This window comes from Zalophus californianus, chromosome 2 (assembly GCF_009762305.2).
Source record: "Zalophus californianus isolate mZalCal1 chromosome 2, mZalCal1.pri.v2, whole genome shotgun sequence".
Taxonomy (NCBI): Eukaryota; Metazoa; Chordata; class Mammalia; order Carnivora; family Otariidae; genus Zalophus; species Zalophus californianus.
In genome coordinates, this window is record NC_045596.1 from 181,898,111 (window position 1) to 181,912,987 (window position 14,877).

The 14,877-nt window shown below is 40.3% G+C and overlaps 1 protein-coding gene across 1 annotated transcript in view; it reads left to right on the forward strand.

Annotated features, from left to right (window-relative positions):
• ZDHHC2 (zinc finger DHHC-type palmitoyltransferase 2) overlaps nucleotides 1–14,877 on the forward strand; it is a 73,947-nt gene that overhangs the window by 13,171 nt on the left and 45,899 nt on the right. The window contains exon 2 of the mRNA XM_027598942.2: nucleotides 14,566–14,592. Within this exon, the coding sequence (XP_027454743.1) occupies nucleotides 14,566–14,592 (27 nt within the window). The remainder of the gene's footprint in view (nucleotides 1–14,565; nucleotides 14,593–14,877) is intronic.

The following is a 14,877-nucleotide window of genomic DNA, read 5'->3' on the forward strand; positions in this document are numbered from 1 at the left end:
ATTTGAAGGTCTCCAGAGGTATCTGCAAGGTCTATCCCAATGTCACTGTAGCAGTTTTTAACTACCTTGTCCTTTTATGGTGCAGCAGGAAAGTTGGTGATCAGGGAATCGTGAATAATCCCGTTTTGCCCATGAGGCAGGCTTTGTTACTGGGGAGCATGTCTCTCATGAGATGCTGGCCATCAGGTATGCCCAAGGCAGAAATGTTAAGAGCTGCTAGCCTGTTGTACCTAGTCTAAAATTCAAAAACAATTCTTAAGGAACCAGAGCACTACTGCTAACTGGCAGAAATTGTATCCTTTAATTTATTTATTTATTTTATCCTTTTAAAGAGCAACATGTTCACAAGTGTAAATGGTACACACACTTGGTAAACAGGAGCTGGTGGGGAGAGGTGGCGGAAACATATGTTTCTGTGGCTGCATCAGTAACCTGTGGTATTAATCGTGAACTAGATCCTTATCCGCAGTACAGGGACTACACGATTCACAAATAAATAGCAAGGCATTTGTACTGTCTGCAGAGCTAGGGTAAATGAAAATGGTTTACAAACAGAAGCAAAAATCAGTTCATACACCTGGGGAGAGAGCCAGGCAGGAAACAAGATGCAGCTCAAGCAGAGTCCAAAGCCGCAGTCCAAATATTGATGACTGTCTTACTCAATTCTGTACACAAATTTTAGAACTTCCCACTTACATTAATGAATACATCTACCACACAATCAGGTGGTATTTGTATAGTACTGCACTATTGTAATATACTGCATCATATGGCAGAGGCAGTGTGCATTTTTCATCTGTATGTGGGCTGCCAGTTTATGATTATATCAAATTATACCAAATTTGCTGCAACCAAATATACATTACTGCAGTTACTGTCAGGTAGACTGCTGGTGCTGTAGGAAATGCAGTATAGGGCAAAGGTTGACCGGTTGCACATTTGAAAGGGAACCCTAATTCAAGCTGAGATCAGAGGAAGATTGCGTGTGTGGGTTTACTACATGAATATGTGGCAGTAAAGTTACAAAAGAAAATAGTGCTTCCCGGTGACGCAGTACTGAAGGATGATACCCGGTTTGATACCCTTGCAGATGTTAATAGATATCATGACCCAGTGTAACACTACAGTAATTATTGCTAGTGCTAATATTGTTTTAAATCTTCTGATTTATTCCTTCAAGGGTGCTGCTATAAATTCTATTCTGATGAACATCATAGACACAAAGGTTGAAGTTACAGCTTTATACAGTTCCTTCCTCTGGGGTCCTACATAAGTGCCAAATAATTTACACAAACCTAGAAATAATTGGTTTAATTTTTAAATGTATTATATGTCCTTTGTCATGTGTACCCTGGTCAGATAGTACTGGACACGTAGCTGCTAGCCAGGGAGGTTTTCAAAGGTTGTTTCTTTGGAAAAACAAATAAGAAGCATTAATTTTTCTACTTAATCAGATAGCCAGTGTTTGGTAGTGAAAAGAAAGCCCTCTCAATATTGTCCTCTGTGATAATTCTGAGTATACCAGATAATGAGGTTGCTCTAATGACGCTAAAAAATATACTACAAAAATTGTTTCCATCTTATCATATATATTTTCTAAATGCTGAAATAAGCAATATCCAAGTAGCATTTTTGCTTGCTACCAATAAATATGTACATACAAGTATAAGAAAGATGATAGTATAATCATTAAGGCCCTTTCAATTCTAAAACTTTGGTTCTGACTAATGAGGGAAATGTTTTCAGGATCTAAAATCCCTATTTGAACTTCCCCCTCATAGTGGACAACCATTATGTGGGAGCCAGGTAGGACTTTGCTAGGGGTGTAGGGTTCACTGCAGACTTCCATGGTTCAGAGGTATCAGTCATTCCTGTCAGGCCCAAGCCAAAGAAGGGCATCTGGAATTGGAGAGATGGGCAGTTGGTCTTGAAAGATTCAGGCACTGCAGGTATTGGAATGGATTATGGCCATGTGTGGAAGAGGGAGGACCCAGAAAATTCTATCTAATGGGATGAGTAAACTCATCTGCACTGAAACCTGCACAGCTTGCTGGCACTGGGAATCTCTTCTATTTTAATTTGAGACAGGGGATTATAGGATTCCATTGAGTAAGCTTTGAAATGAGGACCCTAAGATCAAGGCACCAGCCCTGAAATCAGATTTCCTTATTTAACTTCACAGCTTTGCACAGTGAATGATTCAGGAATTGCCCTTCCCTTTGCCAAGGGAAAAAGTGGCAGTGAGTTTTTCAGGGCCATACTCATGAGACACAGTTTTTTATTTTCCTTTCAAAACTGATATATTGAAAGACCTGCACATTCTTAATGATTTAAGTGTATGTTCCCCAGCTTTCAGTTGGAGAAGTTGGATTTTACACTGTCTGTTTCTATAGAGTAGAGCTTCTTAGATATTTGGAACCATGATTTGGTTGAGTTGCTAAAAAATGTTATTGAGAGAGAAAAATTCTTCTAACTTGGAAGATTTTTATAACTGTAAGAATCACAGAGTACCCTTTCAGGACAAATGAATGTTCCATCTCTCTTCATTGCCAGTTTCTACAAGTGGGAGTTGTACCTTCGGAGTGTGTACAGTGAGCAGTGCTGACCTCGAGAATGATCTTTCTTTCCCTCTACCGCTGAGGAGGGAGGTCAGCAAACCCCTGGCCCATCTCCTACTCTTTCCTGTATCACCATCTCCCTCTTGTCCCAGAAACCTGAAGCCCTGTTCCCTCCCAGGTTGCTGCATTGAGAGCTCAGGAAAGCCCAGCTCCACATACTGCCCTGAAATATGGCCAAATATTTTTTTTTGAGATTTATTTATTTAAGAGAGAGAGAGAGAGAGCACGAGAGGTAGAGCACCAGCATGGGAGGGAGGGGAGGGGCAGAGGGAGAGGTAGCCAGAGAATCTCATGCAGGCTCCCAGCTGAGCACGGAGCCCATTGGGCTCCATCCCGGGACCCTGAGATCCTGACCTGAGCCAAAATCAAGAGTCGGACGCATAACGGACTGAGCCAGTCAGGTGCCCCAATATGACCAAATATTTTAATAATTTGTGTCCAAAATTTGTAAAATGATCTGTTTCTAGGTTACGGTTAATTTAATTACTGGAGGAGAGGTGACCAAGAGGACACTTTAAACCCTGCTCTCAGTGCATCCTAAATCTGAGGTCACAGCTGGTAGCATGGTATTAAACAGACAGGCCAGGAGTACGTGAGAGCAACAAAGAAGGAATGGCTGCCTGGACAGAGAAGCCTGGGGGCTGGGCGGGGAGGGGGGGTTTGCAATCAGAGCCCGGGAGGCCACGTGGAATCCTTGAAAGAATTTTGGAGTCAGGCAGACTTATATTTAGATCCTAGCTCCATATGTTATGACTTGAATAACATTAGAATAGTTATTTTACCTCTGTAAGACTGTCTTCCTAACTTTTAAAATTATAATAATACCTCCCTCACAGATTGCTGTAAGGTTTAAATGAGAGAAACATTGAAAAAATTTAGCCCAATCCCCGACTTATAGTAAGCATTCAAGGAACTATCCCTTCCTTTAGTTTTTCCTCACCCCCTGCCATCAGACTCCTGCCCATCCCCAGCCCGGGCAGATGCCCTCTTACCCCCACCAGCCTTCACCCTGCTCAAGCTTCAGTCTTATTTTGGAGATTGTTATGGGCTATATTGTGTCTCCCCAAAATCCATAGCTTGAAATTCTCACCTGCAGGCCTTCAGAATGTGATTGTACTTGGAGATAGAGCCTTTAAAGAAAATTAACTAAAATAATTAAGTTATTAGGGTGGGCCCTACTCTAAATTGACTGGTGTCCTTATAGGGAGAGGAAATTTGGATGTAGACAGACGTGTACAGAGATAACATTTGGATGTAGACAGATGTGTAAAGAGATAAAACGCTGTGAAATACACGGAGAAGACAGTCATCTACAAACCAAGAAAAGAGTCTTATGAAGAAAACCATGCTTCCAACACCTTGATCTTGGACTTCTAGTCTCCAGAACTGAGAAACTAGCTGTTGGGTGTTTAAGCCACTCAGTGTGATGCTTTCCCAAGCTGAATAATCCAGGGGGTCGTGGCCAAAAACAGGTGTGAATGCCTACTGTAGAGAGGAGATGAGTATGGATGTTGCAAACTCAAAAGCCTTCCCTTCACAGAATAACTAATTTTTATAACATTGTTGATTTATAATTTCATAATATTGTTTCAGGTGGGTTATGCATCAGAAAAGCTTTTGGCGGCCAGTATGGAGGCCTAAGCACCCAGATGACAAATGCCTTGCATAATCTTTTGGACCATAACCTATTCTTACATAAGAGACTTCCTGTATCTTGTTTAAAATCGTCTGATTTACTGTGGTTCATTTTTGTCTTTGAGGTTGCATTGTGCCATTCTTCAGGAAAAGTTTTCCAGCAATTTCTCAACCATCTTGCATGGTTGTTTGATAATTTCTAGCACATAGTTTAGCTCAATATAGTTTGTTAGATATAAATTCTGGGTTAGAAGCAGGAGGAATGCATCAAACCACCTGGGAAGTCCGACTTTTCCCCACAATGACACAGCTCCTCATACTGAGAATCTGGTGCATGTCACACTCTATCAGAACCTCGACTGGCCATGAGGGCTGGGGGTGGGGGAATGCAGGTGGGGAGGAATTGAGAGGAGAGGAGCTCTGGAAGGGGTAAGGAAAGAAAATATAGTTTAAAAAATCACTCATTTAGTTTTTCTCATATTAATTCACCCACATTGTATTTCACCTGCATTTTTTTGCTTATTCACACTCAAAAAGTCTTCCAGCAGTTTATTCCCCCCAACTTCACATTGCACTCTCCAGCATTCCTATAAGCTAAAAATGCACTGTGTACTTCTTTCTCCAGATTGTTTTTTTTTAATTAACTTATAATATTTGTTTCAGGGGTACAGGTCTGTGATTCATCAGTCTTACACAATTCACAGTGCTCACCATAGCACATACCTTCCCCAGTGTCCATCACCCAGCCAGCCCATCCCTCCCACCCCCCTCCACTCCAGCACCCCTCAGTTTGTTTCCTGAGATTAAGAGTCTCTTATCGTTTGTCTCCCTCTCTGGTTTTGTCTTGTTTCATTTTTCCCTCCCTTCCCATATGATCCTCTGTCTTGTTTCTCAGATTCCTCATATCAGTGAGATCATATGATAATTGTCTTTCTCTGATTGACTTATTTCGCTTAGCATAATACCCTCTAGTTCCATCCACATTGTTGCAAATGGCAAGATTTCATTTTTTGATGGCTGCATAATATTCCATCATATATATATACCACAACTTCTTTATCCATTCATCTGTTGATGGACATCTAGGCTCTTTCCATAGTTTGGCTATTGTAGACATTGCTGCTATAAACATTGGGGTGCAGGTGCCCCTTCAGATCACTACATTTGTATCTTTGGGGTAAATACCCAGTAGGGGTCATAGGGTAGCTCTATTTTCAACTTTTTGAGGAACCTCCATACTGTTTTCCAGAGTGGCTGTACCAGCTTGCATTCCCACCAACAGTGTAGGAGGGTTCCTCTTTCTCCGCATCTCTGCCAACATCTGTCGTTTCCTGACTTGTTAATTTTAGCCGTTCCTACTGGTGTGAGGTGGTATCTCATTGAGGTTTTGATTTGTATTTCCCTGACGCCGAGTGATGTTTCATGTGTCTGTTGGCCATTGGATGTCTTCTTTGCAGAAATGTCTGTTCATGTCTTCTGCCCATTTCTTGGTGGGATTTATCCCTGGGCTGCAAGGTTGGTTCAATATCCACAAATCAATCAATGTGATACAATACATTAATAAAAGAAAGAACAAGAACCATATGATCCTCTCAATAGATGCAGAAAAAGCATTTGACAAAGTACAGCATCCTTTCTTGATTAAAACTCTTCAGAGTGTAGGGATAGAGGGTACATACCTCAATATCATAAAAGCCATTTATGAAAAACCCACAGTGAGTATCATTCTCAATGGGGAAAAACTGAGAGCTTTCTCCCTAGGGTCAGGAACATGGCAGGGATGTCCACTATCACCACTGCTATTCAACATAGTACTAGAAGTCCTAGCCTCAGCAATCAGACAACAAAAAGAAATAAAAGGCATCTGAATCAGCAAAGAAGAAGTCAAACTCTCACTCTTTGCAGATGACATGATACTTTATGTGGAAAACCCAAAAGACTCCACCCCAAAACTACTAGAACTCATACTGGAATTTGGTAAAGTGGCAGGGTATAAAATCAATGCACAGAAATCAGTGGCATTCCTATACACCAACAACAAGACAGAAGAAAGAAAAATTAAGGAGTCGATCCCATTTCCATCTGCACCCAAAATGATAAGATACCTGGGAATAAATCTAACCAAAGAGGCAAAGAATCTGTACTCAGAAAACTATAAAATATGAAAGAAATTGAGGAAGACACAAAGAATGGAAAAACGTTCCATGCTCATGGATTGGAAGAACAAATATTGTGAAGATGTCAATGCTACCTAGAGCAATCTACACATTCAATGCTATCCCTATCAAAATACCATCCACTTTTTTCAAAGAAATGGAACAAATAATCCTAAAATTTATATGGAACCAGAAAAGACCCCGAATAGCCAGAGGAATGTTGAAAAAGAAAAGTAAAGCTGGTGGCATCACAATTCTGGACTTCAAGCTCTATTACAAAGCTGTCATCATCAAGGCAGTATGGTAGTGGCACAAAAACAGACACATAGATCAATGGAACAGAATAGAGAGCCCAGAAATGGACCCTCAACTCTATGGTCAACTAATCTTCGACAAAGCAGGAAAGAATGTCCAATGGAAAAAAGACAGTCTCTTCAACAAATGGTGTTGGGAAAATTGGACAGCTACATGCAGAAGAATGAAACTGGACCATTTCCTTACACCACACACAAAATAGACTCAAAATGGATGAAAGACCTGAATGTGAGACAGGAGTCCATCAAAATCCTTGAGGAGAACACAGGCAGCATCCTCTTTGACCTCAGCCGCAGCAACTTCTTCCTAGAAACATCACCAAAGCCAAGGGAAGCAAGGGCAAAAATGAACTATTAGGGCTTCATCAAGATAAAAAGCTTTTGCCCAGCAAAGGAAACAGTCAGCAAAACCAAAAGACAACTGACAGAATGGGAGAAGATATTTGCAAATGACGTTTCAGATAAAGGGCTAGTATCCAAAATCTATAAAGAACTTATCAAACTCTCCAGACTGTTTATAACACAGTTAACACCAAACTTTGGGGAACTCCTAACACTTCTCTCTTTTGTCATATTTATATTCCATATTCTGCTAACATTTATTGAGCCTGTAATATTTAGTGCCAGGTTCTATTCTAGGTGCTTTTACTTACATTACCTTGTTTAATTCACAAAACAGCCCAATGGGATAAATATTGATGTAAGGCTCAGAGAGGCTAAGTAACTTGGCCAAGAAAAAAACCTCAATCCCAGCAGAGCCAAGATTCAAACTTCAGGGAGGGATATGGAAAAGAAACAAATGAAAATAATTGCAGATTGTGCTAAATGCTAAGAAAGAAACATTGTATCATAATGATTGCAGGGTTGAAATGGACCTGAGAGCCTCTGGGCAAAATTGACATTGAGGGCGCCTGGGTGGCTCAGATGGTTAAGCGTCTGCCTTCAGCTCAGGTCATGATCCCAGGGTCCTGGGATCAAGTCCCGCATCAGGCTCCCTGCCCCCTGGGGAGCCTGCTTCTCCCTCTGCCTCCCTCTTTCTTTCTCTCTCTCTCTCTCTGTCTGTCTGTCTCTCATGAAAAAATAAATAAAATTAAAAAAAAAAAACCTGACATTGAAATTGCAGCTTGAAGAATGATAAAGAGCTAGCCAAGAATGGAGCTGGGGAAGAGCTTTTCAGGTAGCATAAAGACACTGAGGTTTAGTATGTCCTAGAAACAGAAGGCCAGCCTGTTTGCAGCTTAGTGAACAAGAGGATGAGTGATGAGAAGTGATTTTGGAGAGGTAAGTAGGAGCCAGATCATGTTCGACCCCAGAGACCCAGAGACCTAAGTAAGGAGATTGGATAGACTTTATTATAAATTCAGTGCAAGGCCATAGGAGGGTTTTTAGTGAGATGATGCTATCAGTTTACATTTTAAATGAGATCATGGCTTTCTTATTATAAAATGAGTTTTTAAGGAACTGTATGAGGATCCAGTGAGGAATGTAGATTGCCGGGCATGATGTTTGTGGTTAGGGCTATTGGGATGTTAGTCTCGATTCCAGTTGGAAGCCATGTGTTGGGAAGTCTTCATTATGAAGGCTTATCCTTACTCTTTGTTTCTATTTTGAAGCTACCACTCTGTCCTTGACAAAACTGCTCCTATAAACCCACTGATAAATTTATTTGGAGAGTGACTTTTGTCCTTGGTTTTTAAAAGTCAATGATTTTTCAGAATACATCAGAGTAACACTGAGGAAAATTTTAGAGCCAGAGGAACTGCCAAAATAAAGTACAAATTTTTTGTTTAAACAATAAAATCAAAGTACAGAACAGCTGAATGTCATGATCAAGGTCACACATATTGGGAGGATTAGACCAGAGTCCAGGTCTTCTACCAGCCAGTTAAATGCAAGTGCAGAGGATCTAGAGAGGGGAAAATGTTAGTACGTTCAAGAAGCAAGACAGCCGGGTGCCTGGGTGGCTCAGTTGGTTAAGTGACTGCCTTCGGCTCAGGTCATGATCCCGGAGTCCTGAGATCGAGTCCCACATCGGGCTCCTGGCTCAGCGGGGAGCCTGCTTCTCCCTCTCACCCTTTCCCCTCTCATGCTGTTTCTCTCTCTCTCTCAAATAAATAAATAAAATCTTTTAAAAAAATAAAAAAAATAATAAAAAAGAAGCAAGACAGCCTGGGATCGCCTGTGTGGCTAGGTTGGTGAAGCGTCTGACTCATGGTGTCGGCTCAGGTCATAATCTCTGGGTCATGGAGCCTCAAGTCAGGCTCTGAGTTCAGCGGTGAGTCGGCTTGAAGATTCTCTCCCTCTGCCCCTCCCCTCCCCCTCCCCATCCACGCGCACACACACTTTCTCTCTCTAAAATAAATCGAAGAAGAAGAAGAAGAAGAAGAGGAAGAAGAAGAAGAGAAGAAGAAGAGAAGAAGAAGAAAAGAAGAAGAAGAAGAAGGAAGAAGAAGAAGAAGAAAAGAAGAGAAGAAGAGAAGAAGAAGAAGAAAAGAAGAAGAGGAAGAAGAGAAGAAGAAGAAGAAGAAGAGAAGAAGAAGAAGAAGAAGCAAGGCAGCCTGGAGTGGCTGAAGCATCCTGCACAAGACTGGAGGGTGTCATGAGATGGGAGTATCATGAGATTGGGGAGTGTAATGAGATAAGTTTAGCAAGGAAGGGAGGTACTGCAGTTGTCAATAAAATTACAATGAGAAATGATAATAAAGGAAAACACAGCTTGATAAAGACTTCAAAAATATAAGTAGATCTCTTATAAAGAAAATTAATTAAAAACATTTGTTAGGAAGAAAAGAATACAGTTGGAATTCAAATGGAAATATTGATCTGAATAATATATTTTCTTAAGTCTTTCATTAAAATGGTCTGGCTGCAATGTCACTAGTATTCATGGGAATGATTTGTCATGTACCTCCTACCTCCCTAATTTTGATCTGTAATACCTGAACAATGAGCCACAGCTTCTTGGAAAGTAGCTGAAAGGACAAAGGATCCTACTTCAAGGTGGTCCCACTGGCCGCTTCAGTCAAAGAATTCACTGCCAATTCGACAAACTATTTCAAAAAGAGCATCATTAATTCTGTTAGAGTAACTTGAGTATGGAGAATGAGGGTAAGGGAGGGCTTTGGTGACCTTAAGGGGGGTGATAGCAGTGGAGTCTGGGGTGAAAGTCCAGCTGGAGTTGGTTGAGGGAGTAAGAGGAAGCTGGAGGGGGTAGAGACAGTGCATTTGGAAGATTGTTAAAATCAGTTTTCCCATGAAAAGGCCAGAAAAATGGGATAGCAGCCAGACATGAGGTCAAAGGAGAGACTTTGTTAGGATCGGAGATATTAAAGCATATTTGTTCTGCTACTACTGTTTTTGTTTTAATCTTCTGAATCTGAGCTGCTTTGATTGCTTAATTGAAAATGCCTTAATAACGTGTCCTTGTTTTTTGTTAGTTTTAACTTTGAATTAAGATGATCTCATAAACTTTAAGCTATTTGAGCACAGGGATAGAATCATATTTGCCATTTTATCCTCAATAGTATAAACATAGTGTAGTTAGTGAATGTTTTTCAGTAAATGAGCTAAAGATAAGCCAAAAAAAAAAATAGAGGTTGCCTATAAAGTTGTCCTTACAATTCATTCATTAGAACCAAATTTTTATTCTTGGCATTCTTCATCATCAGACTGCATATCTGGGGCTAAGATGTATCTGTGTCAAATTGAATTTGGAAATAGCATTGTGGATTTATATAGAAAAGTTACTGTGTATATGCATTGTAGGTAAGTTATTCCTCCAAAAAAGAGAGTTTGAATTTGGAGGCAAGAAAAAGAAAATTCAGACTAAGAAATAGAAAGATCACAGCAATACACATTTGCAATGAAAGTACCTAAAAACCAATTGTTCTAGCAACAATTACATAACTGTTCTTTGCTAATTTAAGGGGGGAAGTACTCCTTTTTTCTACTATGAGGGCGTATTTTAGTATCTGACGTTTTGGAATTTGGATGTTCTTATGACTAAAAGTTGAACTAGATTTAAGTTACCAACAGTTTACTGAGCTGTTTCTTATCAACAGATATAATTTTTGACAACCAACTCTTAATGTATAATCAGCAAAGCCAAATTTTTAAAAATCAGTCGGTAAAAATATAAGACTAGAATGATCTTTGAGATGATCCCCTGCTTTAAATCAAGACTGAATTTAAATCAGTCAAGACTAAATCTGCTCTAGTTTAGATAATAGGTTTCATAGCATCCTAAACAATCATATGAGTGTATAAATAATTTGGGTGGGATTATTGGTAGTCAGGTTTTAAGAGTTAAGGGATTTTATTACTGGTTTCCCTCTAGCAGATGCATAAAGATGTACTGTACTTAAGTTGCTAGCTATAGTTCTGATTTATTAACTTATAATAAGTAATAAATATATAATAAAGAGTAACTTTCACTTGAGAACTGATATAAAAGATCAACACGTATCTTCTTAGTAGATTTCCAGAATAAAACTCAATTATAAATTCAGGGTTTGATGATGAATTTTGTGTCAATCTGAGTAGTCTGTGATGGACAGTTTAGTTCAACTGCAGTCTAGAAGGTTGCTGTGAAGGTATTTTTTAGATGTGATTAACGTTTAAGCCAATAGACATTGAGTAAAGCAAATTACCTTCCACAATGTGGGCCAACCTCATCCAATCAGTTGAAGACCTTAAGAGAAAAGACTGAGGTCCCCTGAAGGAAGTATTTATTTATTTATTTATTTTTAAGATTTTATTTATTTATTTCCAGAGAAAGAGAGAGCACAATCAGGGGGAGCAGCAGGCAGAGGGGGAGGAGCAGGCTCCCTGCTGAGCAAGGAGCCCTATATGGGACTCCATCCCGTGGCCTGGAATCATGACCCGAGCGGAAGGCAGACCCTCACGGGATGCCTGAGCCACCCAGGCGTTTCTGAAGAAAGAATTTCTGCCTTGAGGTTGCCTTGGACCCAGGATTGGAATGTTAACTCTTCACTGGGTTTTCAGCTTGCCAGCCTGCTTTGCAGATTTCAAACTTGTCCTCCCCTACAATCCTGTAAGCCAATTCCCTAAAATCAGTCAGTCACTTCCTCCCTTCTCTCTCTTTCTCTCTATCTCTACGTGCCAGTGTGTGTGTGTTGGTTCTGTTTCTTTGGAGAACCTTGGCTAATATACAGAGGTTGGAAAACTTTTTCTATAGAGGGTGAGATAGGACCAGATAATAAACCTTTTACGCAATGCAGGCCATACTGTCCCTGTCACACCTACCCAACTCTGCCATTTTAACACAAAAATAGTTGTGTAAATGAATGGGTGTGTCTGTGTTCCAGTAAAAACTTAATCTATAGAAATTGGTGGCTGGCTGTATTTGGAACAGGACTGTAGTTTACTGACCCCCATTTTAAATGATTGCCTGATAATCCATGCCAAAGAGATAAGGGAGGGTGTGTACACACACACACACACACACACACTTTTGAGGATGTTTTTTCAAGAAGCAGTTTGTCATCCTTTTGTATATTAGGGGTTATTACTTTGGCTGATAGTCTCAATCTTTAGCTTGGGTTTTACATGTTTTATTTTTACCCAAGAGTTTCTTTAAAAAAAAAAAAAGATTTTATTTGTCTATTTGAGAGAGAGAGTATGAGCAGGGGGGAGGGGCAGAGGGACAAGCTGATTCCTGCTGAGCCTGGAGCCAGATGAGGGGCTCGATCCCAGGACCCTCAGATCATGACCTGAGCCGAAGGCAGACACTTAACTGACTGAGCCACCCAGGCGCCCCCTCCCCCAAGAGTTTCTTATATACTGCAACAGAAAGTCTCACTCTTACCAATTCTGAACTGGTAACTGACCAGTCAGTCTTTTCTCTGATGCCCCATTCTTTTCCTTAGAGGAATGCGTAATGAGGAAAGAGATCACTAGGTGGACAGGGCAGTGGGAAGACACAACTGGCAACCCAGTCTGCCGGCTTTGCCGTGTTTATGATGGTTCCAGGTTCCAAGATGTAATCCTTAAAGGCCATCATTTTGCTCTTGGCCAATAAGAACATCTTTGATAAGGCGGGTAATAGTTTACTATCCCCACTTTCTCTCTTCCCACTATAAGTGCCAGGAAAGTGTTGTGATGCCTTAGGATCTTTCAACAAATCAGTCTTTGTTGCCTAGTTGTACCACAGTTAGTTGGGGAAGTTTTAAGTTCTCAGGAATATTGGAAAGTTAGAAATCTCTAAAGCAAGATAATACCACTCTAGGCCACAGAGCAGAAAGAAGTTAGGCTAATCCAAGATAAAATTAGGCAAATAAACTTTTGAAGTGAAAATTAAAATTGCGACCCCATAATGTTAATCTGGTATATATTTATCACCATCTGTGTCTGCCTGTCCCATTCTGGGTATTAGAAATGTTAAAGGAAATTGAGCCTAGGAAACATTGAAAGGAGCCACATCAAGGTTGGTGAGAGATCTGGAAGTCATATATTATTTGTACTAAAAGAGAATATTTAGGGGAACCTGGGTGGCTCAGATGGTTAAGCGTCTGCCTTCGGCTCAGGTCATGATCCCAGGGTCCTGGGATTGAGCCCCACATCAAGCTCCTGGCTCAGCGGGGAGCCTGCTTCTCCCTCTCCCTCTGCCTGTCCTGCTGCTCATGGTCTCTCTCTCTATCTATCTCTGTGTCTCAAATGAATAAATAAAATCTTAAAAATAAATAAATAAAAGAATATTTAAGGGAGACACAAATAACTTTATGTAAAGGTTTGCCATTTAGATTTTCTGTTTGTTGCTATAGATTGGAAGCCTAGATATCATAGGAAGAAGCCATAAAGAGGCTAATTTCAGCAACCTATAATCCTATAATAATTCTTTAGAGCAATCCAATAATGGAATGGACACTACTCCAAACCTATAGGCTCTTGTTGCTTCTAGAAACGCCTAAACTGACGTTCAGTAGCTCTTTTAGGAAGGATGTTTGTTGGATCAGTTAATCTTAAAAATCTCTCACAACATTACCCTCTGAGTCCAGTGCTTCTTAAGGCAATGGAATCATAATTCCAGGAAATACCAAATCTTTGCTCACTAAAACTTCCAACTTTGAGATAGGCCAAAACTTCCAAAAAAGACTAGTACAAATGGAGGAAGACCAAATGGGCAACAGAACAAGTAGACAGTATAGAAGGTAGGAAAATGTCTGGGTCATCACTCAACACAGTTTCTTGTCCCAGCTTGTTTCAGCTATGTGGTCCCTAATCTAGTGTCCTCATCTACCTTGGGTGTTTACAACAGCCCTGAAGGGATAGCGCTTTCTCAGGCACGTTACCTGCCTCTCTCGTACAGTAGGGAGCTGTCCGTCATTGGGCATAAGAATTTATACTTAGAGAAATTTGGCAAGAAGAGTGTGTGCCATGGACACAACATTTTATTCTTTATAGAGAGTTAACTAGACAGTTGCCAACTTATAAAGTGCATTAAATGTCTCTGGAAATGTAGTGATCTGAAGAATACTGCTTTTATGTGAACCTCAAGTTGGAAGGCAGACTAAGAAACCGTCGATATAGGATTAAGACCGACAAGGAGCGCGCCTGATGGGTTTTGTTTTCTGTGTGGTATTCAGGGCTGAAATGCCAGCAGAGCCCAGGCTGAATGCAGACACCAGTCTTCCTTCTTACCCCTCTCTCCCACAGTGCTCACCTCTCCTCTAAATAAAGTTGGACAAATATTTAAAGAATGTTGATTTGAAGGGGAACCAAATTATTAACCTACTCGAGAGCCCTATGTCTCTTTCAGGCCCTGTATTTGCCATAATTGTCATAATCTATCACTTATCTCTTTTTTTCTGTTTATTTCTATAGTGTCCATGGAAAACGTTGGAGAACAAGGTAAGATATGTTTTATTATTGTTTTAGATATAAAATTTTAAAAAGAATTCTAAAAAATAGTATTCATTTAGATTTGGTTGGAATTAATAAATTATACTTTGAGATTGTGCAGTCAAGGTGGGGTTAAAGACTTCTCTCAGTCTCCAGACTGAATTCTTTCAGGCACTTGGCAAAGACCTCTCCCTTGAAGTGGTAGCCATTGTGCCACAGATTCTTGTGGTTTTTAGATATAGGAATATCAACAATCTCCTGTTTCAACTCAAAGTATTACCCCCTACCTGAGTC